The sequence below is a fragment of the Phymastichus coffea genome, unplaced genomic scaffold, assembly GCF_024137745.1.
Source record: "Phymastichus coffea isolate CEN01 unplaced genomic scaffold, Cenicafe_Pcof_1.1 PCOF00011, whole genome shotgun sequence".
Lineage (NCBI taxonomy): Eukaryota > Metazoa > Arthropoda > Insecta > Hymenoptera > Eulophidae > Phymastichus > Phymastichus coffea.
The window spans coordinates 8670399-8694570 of record NW_026706822.1 but is presented as its reverse complement, the minus strand read 5'-3'; the positions used below and the strand labels follow the sequence as shown (position 1 = coordinate 8694570).

The 24172-nt window shown below is 34.5% G+C and overlaps 1 protein-coding gene across 5 annotated transcripts in view; it reads left to right on the top strand.

The window, feature by feature from the left end:
* The first annotated feature begins 14351 nt into the window (after positions 1 to 14351).
* Positions 14352 to 24172, top strand: part of LOC131672074 (potassium voltage-gated channel unc-103) — a 1608120-nt gene continuing 1598299 nt past the window's right edge. For all 5 annotated transcript variants that reach the window (XM_058949027.1, XM_058949035.1, XM_058949044.1 and 2 more), the window contains exon 1: positions 14352 to 15172. In XM_058949027.1, the coding sequence (XP_058805010.1) occupies positions 14918 to 15172 (255 nt within the window). In that variant the 5' untranslated portion in view covers positions 14352 to 14917. The remainder of the gene's footprint in view (positions 15173 to 24172) is intronic.

Below are 24172 nucleotides of genomic sequence, written 5' to 3'. Positions count from 1 at the left end.
AATGGTAATAAAAGGCTCCGTCCGTGTTATTAACAAGTATTTTTTGACTCGCTCTTTTCATATAGCTTCCACTCACTTTTCCCAGATTAGAGGACTTACTGGTTGACTGACGCACGTTTCCACATGCTCTCCGATTTATGTATTGAGCATAAATAATTACGCGCGTCCTTTTAGTATAATTGCGCGAATAAAATAATTAAACGGTTTTACCCCGTTACATTGTATAATTATCATTGCCATCCTCAACCAAACAGGAACAGAAAGAACTGTTTGCGCCGTTTGCGCTCCAGTCAACTTCGGTGCCGCGCGTGTACCAACGGCTTAGTGTCTTGCACGATACTACTTTCATCATCGTGTCATGGCTATATGTGTGTGTGTGGGTGAGCGTCGAGCCGCGCATTAACCTTTGCTACGAAACCATCCAACGTCATTGTGTGTGCTCAAGAGTGTTTGAGTGTGTGATCTCCGCGTTACCACTGTCGTCACCTCCTAGGGCTAAGTTGGTTAGCAGGTAACGTCGTCACGTCTTTGAGGTGCTGCCCAGGAATCAACTTACTACCCATCAGTTCGGCAACGCAAGTGTTACTGCATTGCATGTGTGTGTAACCGAAATGTCGGGGCTGCGGTACATCCGTGTGTACGTGTGTGTGTGGGGCAGCATCTTCCTCCTGAATCATCAGGCGTGGGTGTGCGCTGTTAAGTAACCGTCTCCATGAATGGTCATTCAAGCGTGCGAATCTTTATAGGCTCTGCGAGCCTCAGGTAATCCGATGTTCGAATGATTATTTTTCTTGATATTTAATTATGACCAGAGTTGTACACCACCAAAGTTTTATTTTAATTAAATGAGCGTGTGTTGTATGGTAGAGTCAGCCTAATGCGGTACCGTTGTACGTGTATGTAAGGTGGCTCTTTATCCTGTGATTTAAGTCGCCTTATTTTATCCCACTGGCACTTGCATAGTTGGTCTCGATAGTTCTCATTACATAGTTTAGACGATTCAATGGCTACCGTCGCTCTTGTCTGTATACTTCGCACCGCTGTACCGGTTCTCGCTACGTTATTTTGAACGCTCGCCATTGTTCTTATCGTGTGTGAGCATATATGTATGTGAATGCAAAGCCTCTGTGATGCTTTTGCTTTAAATACTTAGGTTTAACAGAGGTGTCTTGGAGTTGAACAGCAGAAACGTCCACTTGGGCTCACGGCATTTTTTATGGAAAGATTAACTACGTCAGCCGTTCTACTCAACTTTTCGCTATCTGGCTTTTGATATGATCCGATTAACTCATGCACAAAGAGTGAATGAGGCCTTTCATGCGTGCTTCGCTTCGATGGAGGTGGCCCCACAGCGGGGACCAAGTGGAACGACCACATTGATATAGGGCCCAGCTCGTGAGTCATTTCCCCTCCAGCAGTCCCTCGTCAACAGGCGGGGGAAACCATGAATTTCCACACCGCGCGTACTCGGAGGATACAGACGACGATTAGGCCTCGTGCTCCCGGCTTGATTAACATGCGGTGGTCTAATTGAGGAGACCGATCGTCCCCTGCCGTCGATCAGAGAGGAGCCGTATCCATCCGGTAGCTCCTCCAAGCTACATGAGTTTTCCCTTCTAAAACAACAACATTGATTTTGATCAAAATATATTTCAATTTAATACTATTCAATCGTGGGATTTCACTCGAGGAGAGTGTGAACGTGTCTTGGATGTGAGCGCGAGTTTTGGGAAAAAGTCAAAGAGGAAAAGTGTTTGAGGAGAGAAATAGAGGTAAAAAGAGCGTGGAGGCGGAGGAGGAGTGGAGAAGAGAGAGAGAGAGAGGCCTGGAGAAGAGCAGGAAAAAGCAGAGAGAGAGGAATAAAGAAAAAACATAAAAGTTGAGGTTAAGAGAGAAAATCAGAAAGCGGGAAAGGCAGGCAGAGAGGAGGGGCGGTAAGAAGTAAAGGCAGAGACAGAAAAGGTAAGACAGGGAATAAAGGTGGGATCACGGGTAGATATATAGTCGATTTAAGGCGTACGGGATAGGATGGAAAGATTTGTAACAACAGAAAAATTAAGAGATAAAGGTGGAAGGTTGGATAAGAAAGGCCCAGAGGAGGAAAGGAAGAAAAGAGTAAAGGTGGTGAGGGGGAGAGAGAGCGGGGAGGGGCTGAGGGAGAATAATAGAGGAGAAATGAGAGAGGCAAAGAGATGCAAGAGTGAGAGCGAGGGAAGCGAGATGGATGGGGAGGGGGGAGAAGGACTGGACAACACGATAAGAGAAGTGGGAAAAAGTAGTGGTGCAGAAGATATAATGGAAAAGATACGGACAAACATAAGGGAATTAAGAGAGGTATGGGAGGAGGAAAGGAAAGAATGGACAGAAATGTTTAAAGTAATAATGGAAAAAATGAAAAGAATAGAGGTAGAGGGGAAAAGAAGAGAAGAAAGGTGGGAGAAGGAAATAGGAAAAGTTAGGAAAGAACAAGAGAGAGAGAGAGAGAGAAGAAAGAAAGAAGTTAGAAACTGCAGGAAAAATGGGGAGAGAGGATCGACTAGTTGAAAGAGGAGTGCGTGAAACTAAAAGAAAGCATAGAAGGAGGAAACAAGAAGCAAAGAGGAACAGAAGTAGGCAATAAGGAATAATTAGAGCATATGAGAGAAAAAATGGATAGAGAAAGTAGGATAAACAATATAATAGTGACAGACTTAGAGGGTGAGTTAAGATGGGATAAGAAGGGAGAGGCAGAGGTCTGGTTAAGGGAGGTACTAGAAATTAAAGGAGAGATAGTGAATCTGAGAAAAATAGGAGGAACAGAGGAGAGAGATAATCGGAGAGAAAGAAGAAAAAACATGTGGCAAATTAGATGCTCTTCATAGGAACGAAAAGAATGAATTATGAAGAAGAAAAAGAATCTGGCACAGAAAAAAATATACATAGATGAGGACTGGACGTGGAAGCAGAGAAGGATAAGAGAGGAAGTAAGAAGGAAAGCGAAAGAAATAAGAAGCAAAGGTAAAGAGGTAAAGATGTGGCATAACGGGGTGAAGTCAGAGGAAGAAGAATGGTGGTGGAGCGAGAGAGAGGGAAAAATGGTAGGAAAGGGGGTGGAAGGGTTTCGAAAACAATAGGAATAAAAGAGAGAGAGAGGAGAGAAGGAAGAGAGAGAGGGGAGAAAGCCAGTAAAAATACTATTCTGGAACGTGGCGGGGGTGAGGAGCATGGAGGAAGACGACTGGGAATATGTTAGGGAATTCGACATAATAGGGCTAACGGAAACCTGGGTGAAGAGGCAAGGGGCAAGAACTGGTGTGGAGAAACAACTGAAAGGGTACAGCATAGAGTGGAGGGACTCAAGAAGGGAAGGAAGAAGGGGGAGAGAAATAGGGGGGGGGGGATATTGGCGGTAAGATAGAGGAAAGAGATGAGTAAGGTTGAATGGAAGAAAGAAAGGACAACTGAGGTAATGAGAAATAAAGATTGGAGGGAGGTAATACATGATAGCATCGGTGTATATGAAACATGAGACGAAGGCAAACTATGAATACGTAAGTGAAGAGATAGAGGAGAACAGAGGAAAAACAATAATTAAAGGAGGAGACTTCAACGCAAGAACAGGAAACGAAGGAAGGGAATGGGAGACAGAAGAAAATCTAGAAGAAATAAAGGCCAAGGATAAAGTGTTAAACGCAGAGGGAGAAGAAATGATAAAATGGCTAGGAGAAATGGGCTTAGTGATAACGAATGGGAGAAAAGAAGGAGATGAAGAGGGAGAAATAACATATATAGGAGCGAGAGGAATGTCAACGATAGACTATGTAGTAGGTAACGAGGAAGGTGATGAGGCGATAAAAAGGGTTTAAATAAAGGAGAGGGTAAAGTCGGACAACTTACCAATAGAGGTGGAATTGGGAGACAAAATAGCGGAAGAAAGAAAAGAAGAGGAAGAAAGAATGATAGACGACTGGAGCGAAGAAGGTATAAGGGAGTATCAGAGATGGATAGACGCAATAGAGGGAACAGATAAATGGAAAGATATAAAAAATAGAGTGAAGAACATAGTTGTAAAAGAGAAGATAAGGAAAAAAAAGGATCATAAAAAAGCTGGTGGAGAAAAGAATGTAAGGCAAAAAGGGATAGGGTGATGGCAGAGTTAAATAAAGTAAGAAAAGGGGAAGGAGAAAGAGGCAAATACTTAGAAGCAAAGAGAGATTACAGAGAGGAAATAAGAAAATTAAAAGAAGATGAAGGAAAAAGAGTGGCAGAATAAATAAAAACAGATAAGACGAGAAGAAAATTCTGGGATAAAGTGAATGGCAATAGGAAGAAAAGAATTGGATTAGATGAAAATATAGGAAAAGAAGAATGGATAAAGCACTTCAAGGAACAATTGGGAAAGAAAGAAAAGGAAGAAAGTAAAGGGGAAGAAACCGAAGACAGTGAAGGACAGAAAAGTGAAGAAATCAAAGAAAGAGAAGTAAAAGAGGTAATAAGAAAAATGAAAAAGAAAAAGGCAACAGGAGAAGATGGTATAGCAAATGAAGCGTGGGTGGAAGGCACGGAAGGCTTGATAAAAGATATGACAAAATGCTTAAACGAAATATGGAACGGAGAAGGATATCCGGAACAATGGAGGAAGGGAATAACAGTACCAATATATAAGAAAGCGAGGAAAGAAGAAGTAGAAATCTATAGAGGAATAACGCTGATGGACACGGGATATAAAATATATGCGGAAATACTGAGGAAAAAGCTGGAAAGGGAACTAGAAGCTAAAGAAACGCTAAGCGATACGCAGATGGGATTTAGGAAGAAAAGAGGAACAATGGACGCGATATTTATATTAAAAACAATAATAGGAAAGGAAATAAGGGAAAAGGAGGAAAACTGTTTGTATTCTTTGCCGACATGAAGGCTGCTTTTGACAAGATAAAGAGGAAGAAAATATGGGAAACAATGAAAGAGAAAGGGATAAATAGAAAAATTAAGAAATGAATAGAAGAAATATACAAGAAAATAGGGAGTAAGGTAAAAGTTGGAGGAGAAATAATTGGGGAGTTTGAGACTTACAAAGGCGTAAGGCAAGGGTACCCTTTGAGCACCACGCTATTTAATTTTGCCTTCGCCGACCTGGAAGTGAAGATCAAGCAGGTGCAGGAAGGAGGGGCAGTGATAGGAAGGAAGAAAATATGGACATTAGAATACGCAGATGATATAGTGATGATGGCAAAGAGTTAAAGTGGAATGAAAGCAATGCTGAAAAAATTAAAAAGATACCTGGAAGAAAGGGGATTAGAGTTAAATGTAGGAAAATCAAAGATGATGAAATGCAGGAGAGGAGGAGGAAGGGGGAAGGAAGAAGAATTTGAATGGGAAGATGAGAAGATAGAGATGGTGAAAGAGTACAACTACTTAGGATATGCGATAAGCAGAAATAACGGAAATAAAAAGCAGATAAAGAAGGTAGAAGAGAAAATAAATATGGGACTCGGAAAGTTATGGGGGCTAGGTGAAAAGCTATTTAGAGAAAACTGGCAGCTAAGGATGAACCTGTCCGATGCTCTGGCGAAAAGCGTGATTATGTATGGAGCAGAAATCTGGAGATGGAAGAGATATGAGGAAATAGAGAGCCTACAACTAAAATGCATAAAGTGGGTATTAGGATTAGATAGAAATACGCCAAGTTACCTAATACGATGGGAAACAGGGAGACAAGAAATGATAGAAACAGCATTAGAAAGAGCAATGAAGTATGAAAACAAAATAAGAGAAGAAAGAGATGGCTCAATAAAAAAAGAAGCATGGAGAGAATTAAAGAAAAGGGAAAGAAATGAAAAAGATAAAAAGGGTAAGAAGGAGGAGAGAGAGGAAAGGCTGGAAAAAAGTAAAATATACAGAGAGAGGGAAGAGGGAGATGAAATGAGGGAAGAGTTTTGGGAAAAAATAAGAGATGAGCTGAAGAAAAAAGATGAAAAAGAACTAGAGGAAAAACTAGAAAAATCAAGATACATAAACGAGTGGAAAGAGCTGAAAGAAGAAATGAAAAGCTATAGATTAAAGGAAATTCAAGGAGAGGGAAGAATAAAAGGCCTGCAAATAAGGGAAAGGTTTAGGTTAGTTAATGAAACGAGAGGAAGCAGGTATTGGGAAAAAGAAGAAAATAAGAGATGTAGAATGTGTATGAAAGAGGAAGAAAATTGGAAACACATAGTAGAAAAGTGTGAAAAAAGCAGAAAGGAAGGGGAAGAATGGGAAAAAATAATAATAGGAAGCAAAGAAAAGATAGCGTGGATGATGGAGATAAAATGGAAAAGAAGAAGAAATGAAGAGAAGAAAGGAAAAGAAAAACAAGAAGACGAAACTGCAAGACCCTAAGGAGAGATGGAAACAGAAGACAGACAAGCAAGACTCGCAGACACATCTACATACACACACATACACATACATACACACAAAACACGCACACACGCGCAAACATAAACAGACACATGCACACACACACACAAAAAACACAAGTACTAGCAACTACACAAGCGAGAGGAAGCAGGTATTGGAGGATGGAGTAAAATGGAAAAGAAGAAGAATCGAAGAAGAGAAAGAAAAAGGTAAACTAGAAGGCAAATCATAAGATACTAAGGAAAAATAAGTGAAGGTTGAGGAAAGGAAAGGCAGAGGGAGCAATAGGAAACAAGAAAAAGGTGTCAAAGCCTTAATAAGGAGAAAGATAGATGAAATGATTAGCAAGAAGGAGAGCAAAAGCAAAGGAAAGGCAAAGGTGAAAAGGCAAAAGAAAGTAATAAAGGAAAAGCTGAAAAGAAAACATGCAAGGAAGAGAAAAAAAAAATACAGAAGAGCGGAAAAGGTAGATATTGGAGAGAGAAAGAGGAAGAGAAGATTAATCAGAAAAAAAATGAGAAGAAAAGAGGAACAGGCAGGCGCAGAAGACAGGGACACAACAGTTGCAGACACACCTACAAAGACACATATTTACACAACACATACACACACACACACGAACGCGCGCACTCACCCACACACACACATACAAAACACATACATAATCAACTACACAAACTGGATACGAGACACACATAGTAATATAAGAAATATAAACCAAATGTAACATATAAGTTGTAAATAATATAACGAGCGGCCAGACCCTCGTTATGTCTCTCTCTCCCCACACATAATTATAATTATTTATATATATATATATATATATATATATATATATATATATATATATATATATATGTATATATATATATTTGTCATACGAGTATAATTATGTCACATGTATGGCAGCCAAAGGTAAGTCAGAGAGAGCGCTAATAGAGGGCGAGCTAGAGAGAGAGAATTCGGGAGGCCGGCGCGACGCGCACGAGTAAGAGAGTGGGGCAGGAGGAAGCCCCGCGATAAGAACTCTTTCTTGTACCGGCGACTTCGAAGCACGTGGACGTATGACGAGCGGATATACGTGCTTGCGACCTTTTGTGATCTGCGACTATATCCTTGGTGTTTCTGGCGAGTACGCGAGTGCCCACTCGGTGTGAGGTTTGGTGCCGAGATTGCCCCAGTGTTTTTGGCGAGCTAATTCTAGCGACTACGCGTGCGAGTCTTCAAAGCCGCCCGCCTCTTGACCGCCTTCGAGTTCCGCACTGCGCGTCCTCGCGGGCCACGTGCGAGGCCGACAACACCGTCTCCAGGGCTGACTCCGAGACGTCATTGTAAGTACCACCTTGAATACGTGCATGTTTTAACTCTGCGAACAAAGAGCTGCGAACGCTCCGGCACTGGATGTTATTGTCGCACGCGCGCTTTGTAAATATAAACACGCGGGCCAAGTATATTGTAGAGTATAGGTAAATAAACTAACTCGCATGTGATTCGAATTATAATTTCACTGTTATCGTTTCTAGCTAGTAGTAAGTTGGTTGACTGACCCCGTCCCCTCCAGCTCTCCGATTAATGAATTTGAATATTTCGATATCACCGCGCGCATCTCGATACAATTGCGCGTCGAACGAATTATCGGAATAAAATGGAGCATTCATCCCGTTACAATAATTATATATATATATATATATATATATATATATATATATATATATATATATATATAATTATTGTATTTCTATATTATGCTGCATTGCAAATACGTATGTAGAATTCCAAACATTTACAAATAATGTTTTATTTTCAACTTCAATTATAGCTGTAACTCTCACATTACAGGTATAGTTCTCGTATCGTATTTTTCTTATATATGAAATAGAAGGAAAACAAAGTTTAGATAATCATCGAAAAAGTCGAATTTGTAAATAACACTTATTATCGTTGTCGATATATCGAATTCTCCTAAATTTCAATTTTATAACACTATTGTTAGTCCTTTGGTTTGTGTATTACCACTTACATTAAAAACTTTTTAATCTAATGTACATGGTAATAAATAATTTTCAATTATTTTCTGAAAATGGATAGGAAACCATTAAATATATCAATACATAAAATAATAAAACCATGGACTTTTGATTAATAATTATAAATAAATTACTATTACAAGTGATTCACAGGTGAAAAATTGCAATGAACGTTAATTAGAATAGGAAAATATGAACGGGAATAGAAATAAATTAAAACTTGGTGTCTAATTTGATATCTGATATTTGAATTTTTAAAAACACCATTTCAATAAAATACATTCTGACGTATAGGGTCTCAGGAAATCTGGTGATGCCCTCGAATTAGGAAAAGCTTAGTTCGGTGTTAATCACGGGCATGGAGTAAATTGTCATAAGAGTTCGTATCTCGCTCGATATATTAGATGAAAGAAAATATCGAAATCTAAAATAAACTAATTAAATTTTAAAAAATTATTAAAAATTAAATGAAGTAGAGATTAAATAAGAACAAATACTAAAATAGTGATTTAAAGTGGATTTGTATGACCAAGATTGAACGAGACATTGATTTAAATAGAAACATCTTAACATAGATTGAAAGAGATTAGTAATTCAATTTAAATCCTAAAAAACACCATTCAGATTGTATAATGCTTCAATTTATAGAAAAAGATAAAAAAAATATTAAAGCTCATTATTTAAATACTATAAATCACAATTGAAAGGGATTATTAATGATTGATATATGTGAAATTTCAGTACAATTTAATGAAATCCTATACTAAAACATTAAACCCATCTCAATGCCATCATTAATAGTGTGACCAAGCCATTAAACTTTAATAAGGTTCAAATGTTATTTGTGGGATTCAAAAATAGACTCGATCTGAATTAGAGTTTTTTCCAATCTGGATAAATATCCTCGTTTTACTAGATTCCCTTCGAGATGCATTTCCTCTCAGTGTAGGCATAACCGGAACAGCAACCGTAGAAGCTGCTCCCACTTGTGGTTTTGCCAAAGAGTCGGGACCTGTATTCATCTATTGGAATTAAAAGGCAGAGATCCTCAAGCCGTTAGGAGACTGCCTGAATTTGCCAGGGACGTAGGATTTAGCTATATCGTATATAGACGTCTGTAGACAGGTTTTGTTCACTGATGACCAGTGGAACAAAATGTATCTGGTGAGGCAAAACGCCCCGGGCCAATGGCGGTGAAAGTAGGAGATCCTTCGGACGGGGTGCCGGCCATGGCCTCGTTAAGTTTGTAGTCCGAAGTCGAGAAAGATGCCGAAGTGCAGGAGGCGGGTGTCATCTCGGACCTTTCCTTTAATCTAGGGACGGATATGTTTGCTCTAGGCCCCAAGCTGGCCAGGCACTGGGTTCTGCGGAGCGATGACTATTTGTACAAGGAGTATGAAAATGACCATCTTATCCTTGTGATCCGTGCCGGTACGAAATGCATAGAAGTGAAGGGGAGGCCGATGGTAGCCTCCACGGCGAAAGGAACGGCAGTCCAACCGGTCGCTGCCGAGAAGTCCGCCATCTAGCTACCGAAGCCCCAGATCGTGGTTACACTCGTTGCTACTTTAACGATAGTAATCTCAATTGGTCTCATGGATGCTTAATTGTTGAGAGCTTTGATTTCATAATTCGCGGGTCGCAAATTAACATCGAAACAGTATACATATAAAAACTTAAGCAGGCTGCTAAAGTTCTTTCAAAATTAAGAACTTTGTCATTTTATTATTTTACACAAATTATTTTAATTCTATTTATTTATTTCATGCTACCAAAATACGAGTACAAATATAATTCGATTGTTAATTCATAGGAAGGGAAAATAACACGGATTTTCGATCTTTTTCAGACACCGGCAAAATCGCACAGATTCTTCAAAAAACTTGATAACAGCGGTAAAAAATTCAGCTTCAAGTTCCAAATTTACCTGATGCAACTGCGGTAGATTTAAAAACAAATCAATTAGTTTATGTTTAATTGGCAATTTTCGAAAAAAATTATCTAGTAAATGGCTTGTTCAATTACTTTCGAATTTGATGCAAAATATTGAAAAGCTTTTGGATTTTAAAGTTCCCATAAATTTTTAAATATATTACTTATATATTTAAATGCCAGTGTCCTAAATTTAGATCTTACGTTCGTAGTGTATTATTTTTCGAAAATATTTTATTTTACCTACAACAGGCGATAATCTATTGTTGGTAACGTATTATATTCGAGCCTCCATCATTAAAATTTTGTGATCAATTTGAAAAATTAAACTTCGTTTTAACGTAATACTAAACATTAAGATACTGTCATTCATATATTTAAATCAATGTTTTACATTAAATCCGAAAGTAGTCAGATAAGCCATTAACGAGAGAATTATTTTTTTAGATAGCCGTTTAAAAATAAAGTGATTGAATTTTTATTTCTTTTGTAATTGCTTCAGGAATTATAAAGTGAATATTGTCTTGTCATTTTAAACTTTTTCGATGAAATAATAGCTCTACGAAGATGCTTGCGTCAAAGAAAGGTAAAAAATTCGTACTTTTTCCGTCAGATTACTGCCACAGGTTTGCTTTTTCTAGGTGAACCGCGAATCAATCAATCGATGCGCAATGTTATGTTTGAGGTTTTTTTCTTATTAGCTCGATGCTCTTGCGTTAATAATATCATGTAAAACTATATATTTCTGAAAGTTTGGTTGTTCCAGTAAAATAACGAACCTTTTCATTTATCAAACAATTTTCAAATGAATTAGAGACCATAGAATTTTTCTTTTGTCCGACTGGCTCGTTCTCTGGATCTTACTATAATTCAAATGTCTAAGGTCATATTGAGAGAATAATTCAAAATAAAACCTTAACAAATCGTGATAATTTGACAAGAACCATTAGTGTAGCGTGGCACATCCTGAGTTTGAATAAATTAGTAAAAAGAATCATATTTCATCCATTCTTTATTCGACCAGGCTAAAATCTTATAAAATGATTAAAACAATCCTATGGATTCATTGCATTCGAAAGTTTCTTCATTTCCAAAATCAAACATTTCTAAATAAATAAAAATATTGTATTGTAATAAACTAATAATAAAGTGTATTGTCATTCAATTTTTCTATGTTGCATTGGAGAAGAACAAGTGTATTGAAAAAAAATTATCTCAAATATTAAAAATCATTAATTATAAAAAACTCAAAATTATATAACATTTATATGTGCGTTTGGAACACCTTTGTAGATATAGCCATTATTTATTTTTTGCAGTCATAAATTAGAAAAATTTAATTAAATATAGAAAAAAATTTATCGTCGTATATTGGTAGAAGAAGTTTAGAAAGTCTTTAGAATAATGAAATGGATGATTTTATATTATTTCACAAAACATAACTTTTCAAACTATAATGTATATAAAAGCTTTTCAATAAATGATATATATGTTGTGTCAATGTTTTTTGTTAACTTAAATACGTACTTTTAGTGGAAAAATTAGTGATGATGTCTACTAGAATAATAACAAATCCAAGATCGCATAAAGCTTAAAAATAGAAAATGAAAAAGAGCTAAATTAGGAATGTTCTCAAATTTTTATCAGCACTGTAGATCCTAGTTTTATGCAATACTTTTCGTTAAACTTCATGCTCCAAAACTGAAGTGCCTATCTTTTTTTAATCATTAGTAGTTAAGAGTTTTTCGATATGTTCAATTAATTTTAACCACTTGTCTTGTAAATTTTAATATTATTGACAATTCAGCCTTTTAGAAAATTATCTATATATCTAATTATATTTTGAATTGCAAGAATGAGTAAATTTTCTGTGGAGGTTAGTAATTCTTTAATATTTATCTAAGGGCTGACTCATAAATTGGGCTTTTTTAAATACTTAATAATTAACTATGAAAAATGAAAACTTTTATACACACATACATTGTTGTAAGGGTTTGTAAAATAAAAATTTTTTATAGGCCTTAAGAGAGCATTGTTAACGAAATTGTAGATTCGGTCTCAACCCTAATGCCGCCGTGTACTGAATTTTTCGATATAGTCTACTAACCAAATAACTTCTTTCCATGGATAGATTTAATTCATCAGCAGATCGCATACTATATGCATGAATATACTTACGCACGCACGCGTGTGTGTAATTCCTGTAAATTGAAGCTTATGAATGCAATATACATATAATATTCCAAAAATAATGATATAAAAAGAAAAAGCCTAAAATTTAATTTTCTTAGATATAAATAGTACAAATGTATAATGAAGAAAGAAAAATGAGACACTTAATATTAATAATAGACTAACGAATTGATAATAGATTAACAAATAGAAATACAAGTAAAGGTAACACGCATGCGTGAATAGAGTAGACGTAAAGAACAAGAGATACATGAATGACCGCAAACGAGCTTGCGCAAAAAGCAAAGAATAGAACAGTGACAGTAAACTGTAGATTTTTTAAAGAATAATATATTGTTATATGTATTGAAAGCGAGAGATATAAAAATGCTGTGGAACTATTGTGAAGTATACATTTGGTGCGATAATTTCACTGATGCAAAGATTATGCCGCGATAAAATATAGCGTAAAGTGAAGTTAATGTGTGGAATAACAAAGAAAAATTTGTTTGTGTTATGAATACTAAACTCATTATTGAAATATAATGAGAATAACTACCATGCATTCTGCAAGCTTTGGACAATTTTATTTGATAAAATTTAAAACAGTATTTTTGTTGTAGAGCTATTTTTCTTTGTAAAATAAATAGCTCTTCCATATATTAAAATATTCTGTTTCTATTTCACGTAATACTTACAAATTAAATGGATTCATAAGTACTAGTCATATGGTGAATTTGAAAAACTGAAATAAAATTAATACAAGAATATAACTTCAATAATGTATTCAATACCGTAACACTATAGTTTCTTGTACAGGATTTTTTAACAAATTATGTTTTATGTAGGTCATACTGCATAATAATGTTTCTTTTTCAAGCTATGCAAGACACTGAAAATAACATATGTAGAAGTAAATTATAAGTATTGTTGAAGAATAATGCATTAAACGTTATTATAAGTGAAAAGTTTCCTGTTAAAAACATTTATAAATTCGGAAAATCCTATTGTATTGAAAAGATTAGTGCTATTTATGCGGAAAAATGTTAGGATTTATAATCGTCACAACATAATTTTTCATAAATTAAATTCATTTTCATTTGGGATATGATGTAATAAATATTCTGCATAAAACATACAGAGAAAGAGCATGGCTGATCAACATTTAATTATGATTCGCTTGCTCAATATAGATAATATATACTAGGAAGTAATCACATCCATAATACACGTGGCGCATTGGTCTAGTCTAATTAAAGATTCTACGAAGAGCAGAACTTTATAATATATTTTTCATAATTTCATTAGTCAGTGTTAAATATTCATTGTTTACTGATAAATATTTGGTTCAATCCGGTAGTAAATTAATACGTGATTTCTTTTAATTACCAGTTTCTCCATAGTAATATATTTAAGTAATTAAAAATATATTCAAAAAGTGATTATACAAAAGTATTCTAGTAATGGTTGTACCATTATTAGTTGTATTATTTGTTATTTAAGAAAATATAAGATGATCTATCTTAATAAAAAACGACTCAGCATTTAAAATATAAGTTTATTATATGGAATTGTACAAACACACTAATGTCATAAATATGAAATTCAAATATAAAACAAGATGCTAAAATAAATATGAAATGCAATTTATCTATAAATAAGCTATCTCAATAATGAAAACGCTCGCACCAAATAATGTTTTCTATAAATTTCGTTACTATCAATTTTGTTAAATAGAATTTTAGTCTCTAAGATTTATTAAAATGAGAGACAGTGGTTAATAAATAAAAATATATAATTAAACTTAATAACGCTAACATTACATATAAATTTCATTTTTTTTAATATACCAAGATAAGACGAAATTATAATTATTATAAAGACAAGTATTACAGATTGTAATCAATTTCTGTTTTTACTAGCTATGAATAAATGGTCACTTTTAATTATAATTGTGAACTATCATTAAAAATGTCAATAGCAAAAACATCCGAAAATATATTTAATTGGATATATATTTATACATTTATATTTACACGTTTGATTATATATTTATATAATAGCTTCACTAATGGAAATTTATCAATTATTTACAAAAGTAATCTTGCTTCATAAAACAATCACCACTGGCACTATTTTATATTCAAGAGTTATTTTAATTAATTACAACGCTAATTAATTTAAAATAAAGAATGTAGAATTATATACTGTTTTGGATAAAAAGAAAATATCCTCTGGAATATTCAGTTTAACTAGAAGATGAATAAACAGGTAAATGACTCAAACGACTAAAAAAGGCTCAACCAACTTTGAAAAATTCACATGAAAAATCGTTTAACAATTTAAATGAAGAGAAATAAATCTATTGCAATTTTTATTGTACTTTATTGATCTTTATTTCTTGAACTATGAGCTGTATGAAATCTTCACGTGTTATGTCAGAACAACTTTTAGGACAAATAGATATACCAGATACGTCAACAATAAAAGGGTCTTTGAATTTAAAAAATAATTTCCACTATGATAACAACAAACAGAGGATTTCTGAATTACCTAAACAAAAATGGAGTAGTGTTCATGTTAAGGGTGAAAGTACAAAAAGTCTTTTGATAGAAAATGGTGGACTACCAACAGCACCTATTAAAAATACAATACGAAAGGAGGTACGATACATGTTTTGTAAATTTTTTATTCAATTTACATTTCATTTTGTAATAAACTGATAGGAAATTAATAAAAACTATTTGACCATTTGATATACTCTTTATCTACGACAAATATTATTGGCATATAGAATCAGTTTTCGTTTCGGTTGTCAGTCATTGTTTATTTTTGTTATGTCTCTCGTAAACATAAACAAGCATAGCTAATAAAGAAAAGAAAATTCATTAAAAACATTTATTATATTGAAATACTTTTGCCATCAAACCGTATGTGTTCTTTTTGCGTAACTAATTTTATAGATCCAATATACTTTTTCATTAGATATATCACGGCTCATTAACAATTGATCGAACTCAAAGGTTTTAGAAATTGTTATACTGTTAATTTTTTAAACAATAATCATAACCATACAATAATAGATAATAAATAATTTCTATTGAGAACACCCTTACCCTTTACATACCTCTAGATTTGGTACTAAAACCAATTTAAAAAAATTTAGTATAGGTCGTTGTGAGACAGTATTACTTATTCCAAAAGTTAGTCACTCACACTTCTCCGTCTACAGTTCCATAAATTCGTATTATAACCTCTTTTTCTAATGATTTCGTTCGATATTATTTTTTATGATTAATTTTCAGTAGATTAGTTTTAATAGTTTATATTTCTAATTTTATGCTGTAATCAGTGTAGATAAATTTTTCTTTGAATCTGTTTTGGAGTCCGACACCACGAACACAATGCGTATAGAGGCTAGCATATGCAAGGAATTCCTGCACACACACTCGGGAAAGTTTTGTGTATGCAGATGTCTCACCGAAAATTTTCCAGGTTGGGTTGCGGATGCAAGATTAAATAGACAAAAACTGCGGAATGAAATATACAGTGCCGGTCAGCCACTTTTACCCCCCCACGGGCAAAATCAGTCTAACTTCAAAGTTTTATATCTCTGGTAGAAATTAACGTACAGAGACGCGCGTGGGTGCGTTTGAAAGATCTTTCGGAAAGCTTTCAAATGATATGACTCACGGTTGCCATCGATTGTTTTTTTAAATTTTGCAACAATTATGCAAAATTGAAAATTCTGAAATTTTTTTATTATTTTTCACAATTAACCAATTTTGGAAAAAAAATCGTACGAAAATTTGAAGTACACCATTTTTTAGCTATTACCAAGCCCTATCTGAATCACTCATCAAAAATTTATTTTCGTCAAATATGACGCGCGCACGGGCATTTTTTTTGGAAGTGACAGTTTTTTTCAACATTTTTTATCTCCGTCAAATTGTAACAATCGAAAAAAATTTATAGGAGAAAAAATGTTTGTTTTTTCACGTAGAATACTGCAATAATTTTTTTTTCGGTTTTTCGAAAAATTTTTTTTTTCGGTTTAAATTATTTTTCAAGGTCGAAAAAAAAAAAGACTTTTTTTTTGATGTAATTTACGATACTTGTTATGTAGTATTATTGAATGGGTGGAAAAAAATTTTTTTTTGTGGTTTCTCATCTTTTTAGCGTACCGACTGTGAGAAAAAAAAATTGAAAAAAACCGAAAAAAAAAAATTTTTCGAAAAACCGAAAAAAAAATTATTGCAGTATTCTACGTGAAAAAACAAACATTTTTTCTCCTATAAATTTTTTTCGATTGTTACAATTTGACGGAGATAAAAAATGTTGAAAAAAACTGTCACTTCCAGGAAAAAATGCCCGTGCGCGCGTCATATTTGACGAAAATAAATTTTTGATGAGTGATTCAGATAGGGCTTGGTAATAGCTAAAAAATGGTGTACTTCAAATTTTCGTATGATTTTTTTTTCCAAAATTGGCTAATTGTCAAAAATAATAAAAAAATTTCAGAATTTTCAATTTTGCATAATTGTTGCAAAATTTAAAAAAACAATCGATGGCAACCGTGAGTCATATCATTTGAAAGCTCTCCGAAAGACCTTTCAAACACACCCACGCGCGTCTCTGTACGTTAATTTCTACCAGAGATATAAAACTTTGAAGTTAGACTGATTTTGCCCGTGGGGGGGGGGTAAAAGTGGCTGACCGGCACTGTATTTCAAACAATAAATTTAATTTATCGCTTGATTTTTTTTCTTGTGCCTATACGTATGTAATATTAAATTTTGCAAAAGTATTTTGAATTAATAAACCTGCACGTAAGTTAAATAGAAACCTATATATTTAAAGCATTAGACATACTTCAATTTGATGCTTTGTTCACTCTGTACATCTTTCAGATATTACATTATGATAGAGGACGGTTGTGTATCGAGTGTTAGATAACTATTATCGAAATATGCGAACGGCGGTTGGCAACTTTACCGACTTTTGCACAATACTACGAAACCCTTATACTGGACTTACTCTCGACAGATAGTGCATAGCGTTAATGGAATTTAATAAGAAGTATTGATTAACCAAAGAGTGGCATCATTACTAAGACGATTATTTATTTTAATTATGGCGTGTAGCTGTGATAAAATTAGTCTCGTAACTTCGAAAATGTTTTCTAAGGTAGCCGGAACCGAGTACTACTATCGCTTGAATTTTGCTGCGTATCAAATATGGTCGACTTCATACCCTTGTAACACGTTCGTTAATAATTTTGAAGTCCGTATGGGAAATAAGCCCGAACAACGTCGCGTCACAAATTATTTTAAGGGGGAAGGCTCGGAAGGCACATTCACTTCGTCGCGGAAAATTAACGAGGGTTTATGTCATCCGGTAGTGTCGATGATCACGATTTACCTAGTTACGAGAGAGACAGGTTGCACAAATAAACTCATCATTTCGGATATATTTACACTTTATTAAAAACAGCAATTTACATACGCCGTTGACGTGTGCGTCGGCCAAGTCTGGGCTAGTCCGTTCCGTGCGAATTAACGCACAAAAAAAAACAGAACATCACCTTACAACTATTCAGCGAATTCCCGTGAGTGCAATGCGAATTTACGCATGCAGCCACTCGTCCGCGTCCGGACGATACGATGCTCGGAGAGAGAGAAATCGAGGCGCGAACCGAGAAACGAAAAAGGGTACCTGATCTTAGGAGGGAGCGCTGCTATGGAAGTCCACGTCTGCTGGGCCCACTATGTAATCCTCAAACGGTGGATCTCTAGGTGGATGCAGCGTGTCTTCTTCTTCGATGCTGTTCACTCGATGGCAATCAACTATTCACACACTTTTCAGTCGCGAGGCTCAACTAGCTCGGAATTCGTTGCTGGTCAAAGCCCTACTACTCCCGCGATCTCGCGCTTTCCGCGACGTCTTACGCGCCCCTCCCTATAGGTACCCAAAACGTCCGAGCGCCGCCGGCTACGCACACACGTGCGACTCATGCCGGCGACACTACTTCTCTCTCTCCTCCGTTCCGCGCTCTCGCTCCATCCCACCAATGCCAGGCATCTCCGCCGATCAGGAATCAAACCTGCAACAAAGCCACATCGTGCGTCGATACTCGGTTTTCATCAACCGAGATCGATGTGGTAGCGGCTCAGGGGAAGGCACGCGGAAGAGAGAGAGAGGCGAACAGGGCGATCGAACTCAACGATCGATTTGCCCGTCACACCCTATTGAAAAAATCCACATGGATAATGACCTGAATTTTCCATCCGGATTTTTCATATGAAAAATTTATGTGGATTCATCGATTCCATATGGAATGGATTTTCCACATGGATTTTCCATATGGAAAATCAATGGGAAATTTATATGCAAGCGATTCCATGTGGATTTTTCTGTATGGAATTTTCACCTGGATATCTATATGGAAATAAAAAATCCATATGAATTTTTCTGATAGAAAATAGGTATGAAATTTTTACGTATAAAATTTACACAATATTTTTGCGTGGATAATGTATATGGATTTCTGTATGTTATAACGAGTGTGAATGATACTCGTTATGTCTTTCTCTCCCATATTCTAATTTATTTATATAAGCCACATGTATATTACATGTCATTTTAATTTCAGTGGGCTGAAGCAAGGTAGGTAAGAGAGAGAGAGAGAGAGAGAGAGACAGTTCGACTATCGAACGTGCGAACCGCGAGGAGGGCGCTTGATTTTCTTGGCGCAGCAGATTCGGCGACTGTTCGTCAACGTGAGAGCACGTATTTAGCCATAAACACGTTATTCGTGCCTAGAGACAGTATTCTGGGTCAGCATGGTTAAGAGTGTGCAGTGTTAGAGAGTTATCGAACTGAATAAACGTGCGAGTGTGAAAGTGTGTAGAGTGATGGTCTCCTGCCACCGGCGCCAGTCTATTCGGGCCTTCAGTCTATTAATTGTAATTTGACAATCGAGCGCCTACTGCGAGCCGACCTTCACGGAGCAGCAACTTGTAAGTACTACTACGTACCTTACTCTCTCTCTCCCAATTCAGCTTCTTGCTTTCTCTCTCTCTCTCCTTTTGCTTCGCCGCTCTTAAATTATTTTTGTTATCATTTATCCGTTATACTAATAAATAACACGCTTATTTTCTTGACGCGCGTCTGCATTATTCCGTCCTTCCGCCTATCTCCTTGACCTTTTAATTTCGCGTTTAGACATGCGAGTCTAGCGCCACGACCTGGCATTGAAGCCACGACGCCCCGACAACACCTGACGAACCGAGCTGTTCCTCCCTAACTAAGCTCGGATTCCTGTATTATTATCATCCGCTTATCATCATCGATTAATTTGTATGTCAACGGGACAGTTCCCCGTTACAATGTGGAACGTGTAAAATATGCGTTGATGCAGGAATTTATAAATAATAAAATAAAATTTCATGTTCAATCTATACACATCAAGTATGAATTTTATTTCGATAAATGAGTAAAAAAAAATCTATTTCGAGACTCCGTGCGGAAAGTGCGTTTTTCCCGAAGGGTCGGTAAAAAACATGCATTGAAAATCGCATTTTCCACACGTCGTATCAAAAAATATGGTATGGCACATATTTCAGAAAGAGTTTCTCGTCTCGTGTACCTTTCCACCCTCGCTTCGCTCGGACGTAAACGCCACACGAGACGAGAATCTATTTTCTCGCACTTGTATCGTAATGTACTATTTCCAATACATATTTGGTAATGCTACAATAAATTCTTTTTCATCGATTTCCATATGAACGCACAATTTTTGTAATTTTTCAGTTTTTATAAAAGATCTAATTTCTCCACACCGAATGTCACCTTCAAACTCGACAACTCATCGCTGATCTCATTATTTTGCACTTTCTATAGATTATTTACTGTATATTCTTTATTATTGTTCATATTGTGATGTTCGTATCACTTATAAAATAATTCGAATTCTTGTAATACGGCTAATGAGTAAGAATTTGTTTCTAATGATTTTACTCTAATTTCTGATCAAATAAGTGAATCGAATGTAAGTTATAAATATAGGTAAATGTTATGTATATAAGTAAGTGTAATATAATGAGGAAAATCAAATAGGATATAATTCGGCCCAAGTTTCTTATAGCGCGAAATGTTCTATAAGTCGAGCTCAAATTATAAGGAAAGGACAGTTTTGCTCGGTTAATCACAATGAGAGAAAGAACTTAGGTATAAGCCAAGTTTATTCAGACTCATGCGCTCACCTTGCAAGGCTAGAATTGAATGAATCTAGCCTGTGCAAAGGTAGGCCTATTTATACACAGATTTTCCCGCTTATTATTGCAGGAGAGATTTCATCGAAAATTCGAGAGACATTCGCGAATTTTGAGAAATGATTTTTTTTAATTTATAAGTAAATGACTATTAATAGTAAGTTTTTAACACATGTAAACTTTACAGAATTTGTTGTTTGTTGATTTTATACAATATACAATTATCGCAAATAGTGTCGTCAAAAGTTATTAACTAATAAAGTTAATTAACGTGATATTACATTATTTACAATAGAAAATTATTAGAATTTCACATAACTATGTAGTTGATTAATTTTGGAAGTATTTTCCAAAATTAATTATTTTAATTAATTAATAACATTTGAATTATGACTAAATTTTCATGTTTGTAACGGTTTTCTTCTAATCTTAATATACGATTATTAGATTAATTATTCATGATTTCTAAATTATAAAATTGTCATTATCAAGTATTAACTTAATATTTTCGTTCTATATATAGCTTATTGTTTAAATAAATTATTAAATGTTTATTTATTAATAACAGTTGTTATTCAGCTGTTATTAATGAAACGAATTCTTACTCATGTTCTTTGTTTGTTCATTTTACATATAAATTATTAACATTTCATATGTCAATAAATAAATTAACTTTATATATTGATATTCATTATTAATTTATAATTGAGTGAGATATTATGAATCTATATGTTAAAATCTATATAATTGATACTTTGTTATATTAAAATTATCTATAATTAACATATTTTTCTCAATATCATGGATCATTATATCTATGTCTATTATTTGTGACGTCACGCTATTTGTTTTGACTCGACTCTTATTTGTATACAGTCGCGTAAACAGTGAGGTAGCGCCGCTTAATGTGTTGTTTTGACTAACAGATAAATACGTTAGACTAGTTGCAGTCATTTAATAAACAGCTCATAGATAGGACCGTTACATAGCCCCCTCTTGAGACTGAATGATTTTTGATAAGAAGTCTCATGAATGAGTTTCTTATGAGCTTTTTATTGGTTTTTTATTTATTTTTTTTTTTTTTATATATATATTTTTTCTTTATTTCTTTATTAATACAATTTATAAAAAGTTTCCAGGTGTTTGAGGTCGTTCTGGTTTATTAGTTTTCATTTGCTTTCTTATCTCCTCAATTTTTTCCTTGGTTTTTGTAATTTTTTCGGCCAGTTTCTTGATCTTCTTCTGGATCCTGCGCTTTTTCTTTCTTGAAATTGTAGGTAAAGCTGTAGAGGGCACAGGAGCAGAAGGACGTGGTACATTCGAAGGCAGGAACGTAATTTTAGCTTTGTTCCTACATTGATTTTCGTTTTTCGCCTTTGCCACCCAAGCAGGTTTGGATGGTGTCTGTGTGCTTTTGCATACAGACCAAGGCACCATATTTTGAGATGGTACAAAAATTTTGGTTGATGGGAATGGGATATAATGTCTTAGATCAGACGTATTGGTCTGAGTACTTTGACTCTTTCCCACCATTTTGAAGTTGATAGTGTACTCTCTCCAGTGTTTACATATATCAGATCAATATGCAAATTTGATTGGAGAGAGAATATATCCCCTAGTGGCTAAATTTGGTACGGTTTTAGTAGAGAAGTATGAAATACCCCTCTATCTTTACCATTCTTGTATTTCAATAAATATGTGTCTAAACCGATTATGGATTTAATTATATACGGGCCTTCGTATAAGTTTAAGAATTTTTTAATAATTTCTTCTTCTTTATTACTTATATTTTGACTCCGTAATAATACATAATCATTCACTTTATATTGATAATGATATATATTTTTATTAAAATTATTTGCACGTTTTATAAGTTTATTGTGCATTTTTTTTTTAATATCTTCTACTTGATTATACTTTGTAGGTACCTTTGTTATGGTGTTAGGTATCCACCGATGCCAAAATCTATCTGGTGTTATATGTAGATGAGCTTCTATAGGAGTAGTTTCAATTGTTTCATGATATACACAATTCATTATTTGTTGTATTTTGGGAATTAATGGAGCCCAACCTTTATGATTGTCGTTAGCATATGCTCTTAAAAATCTTCCCAGTTCTCTATGTATTCTTTCTACAATATTGCTTTGTGGATGTCGAATACTAGAAAATACTAATTTTATATTATTAGCTAAAAGCTTTTCTTTCCATGCTTTAGCTGTGAATTGTGTTCCATGATCACATATAATTGCTGATGGTTTACCATAATTTGGTATATAATGTTCGAATATTTTTTTAATAGTAGTATATGTAGTTGATCTTTTTATAGGATACATAACTACAAATTTACTAAAACAATCTATTGTGGTTAAAATGTATTTAACCCCTCCTCGTGAAGTTGGCAATGGTCCATAAAAATCTATGGATAATAAATCATTTGGTTTTTCAACTAATATAGGCTGCATTATAGCTGATATTTTCTTCGTATAATATTTTGTACGTTGACAGAGATCGCAGCGATTTATCGTTTTAGCTACTTTTTTGCGAAGCTTGTAAATATAAAAATTTTCTTGTAACATTTTTGTAATTTTTCTAGATCCAATATGACCATATATTTCATGTATTTCTTGGATCAATTCTTGAATAATTATTTCTGGTAATAATAATTTATTGTTAATTTTATCTTTTTTATAGACTAAATTGTTATAAATTATATATCTATGGTTGAAATTTTCTTTATTTCTTAAATTTTGTGTATAACCATCATTTTGTTGTAGGGACTCCATATTCTTGAAGTATTTTATTAAATTACGTGAAGGTTCTTTCATCAACATAGCAATTTCAATTTCATCTGTATAATTATTACTGCAGTCTGTGATATGTCTAGATAGAAAATCGGCGGCTTTATTCTTATTTCCTGGTAGATACTCATACGTAATGTTGTAGTCTTGAAGAAACAAGCACCACCTCACTAATCTTGCATTTGTAAATTTACAAGTCGTTAAAAATTTCAACGCTTCGTGATCTGTACGAATAATTATTTCTTTCGCACCTCTTAGATACGTTTCTAATTTTAAACATGACCAAGCTACAGCTAATAATTCTTTTTCAGTTGTAAAATAATTTAATTCTGCTCCTTTTAGAGTTCTCGATATAAATGTTATAACTTCTTCATCACCTTCATTATTTAATTGTGACAAAGCAGCGGCCATAGTATGATAACTGGCATCAGTAGTTAATATGTAAGGTTTATTCGGATCAGGAAATTTTAAAGTGATTGTTTCAATAAATATTTTTTTCACATTATTAAAAGCTGTTTCATGCTCAGGTAACCATTGATAGCCTTTACTTTGTTGCAATAAATTCATTAAAGGTCTACATATTTCAGCATAA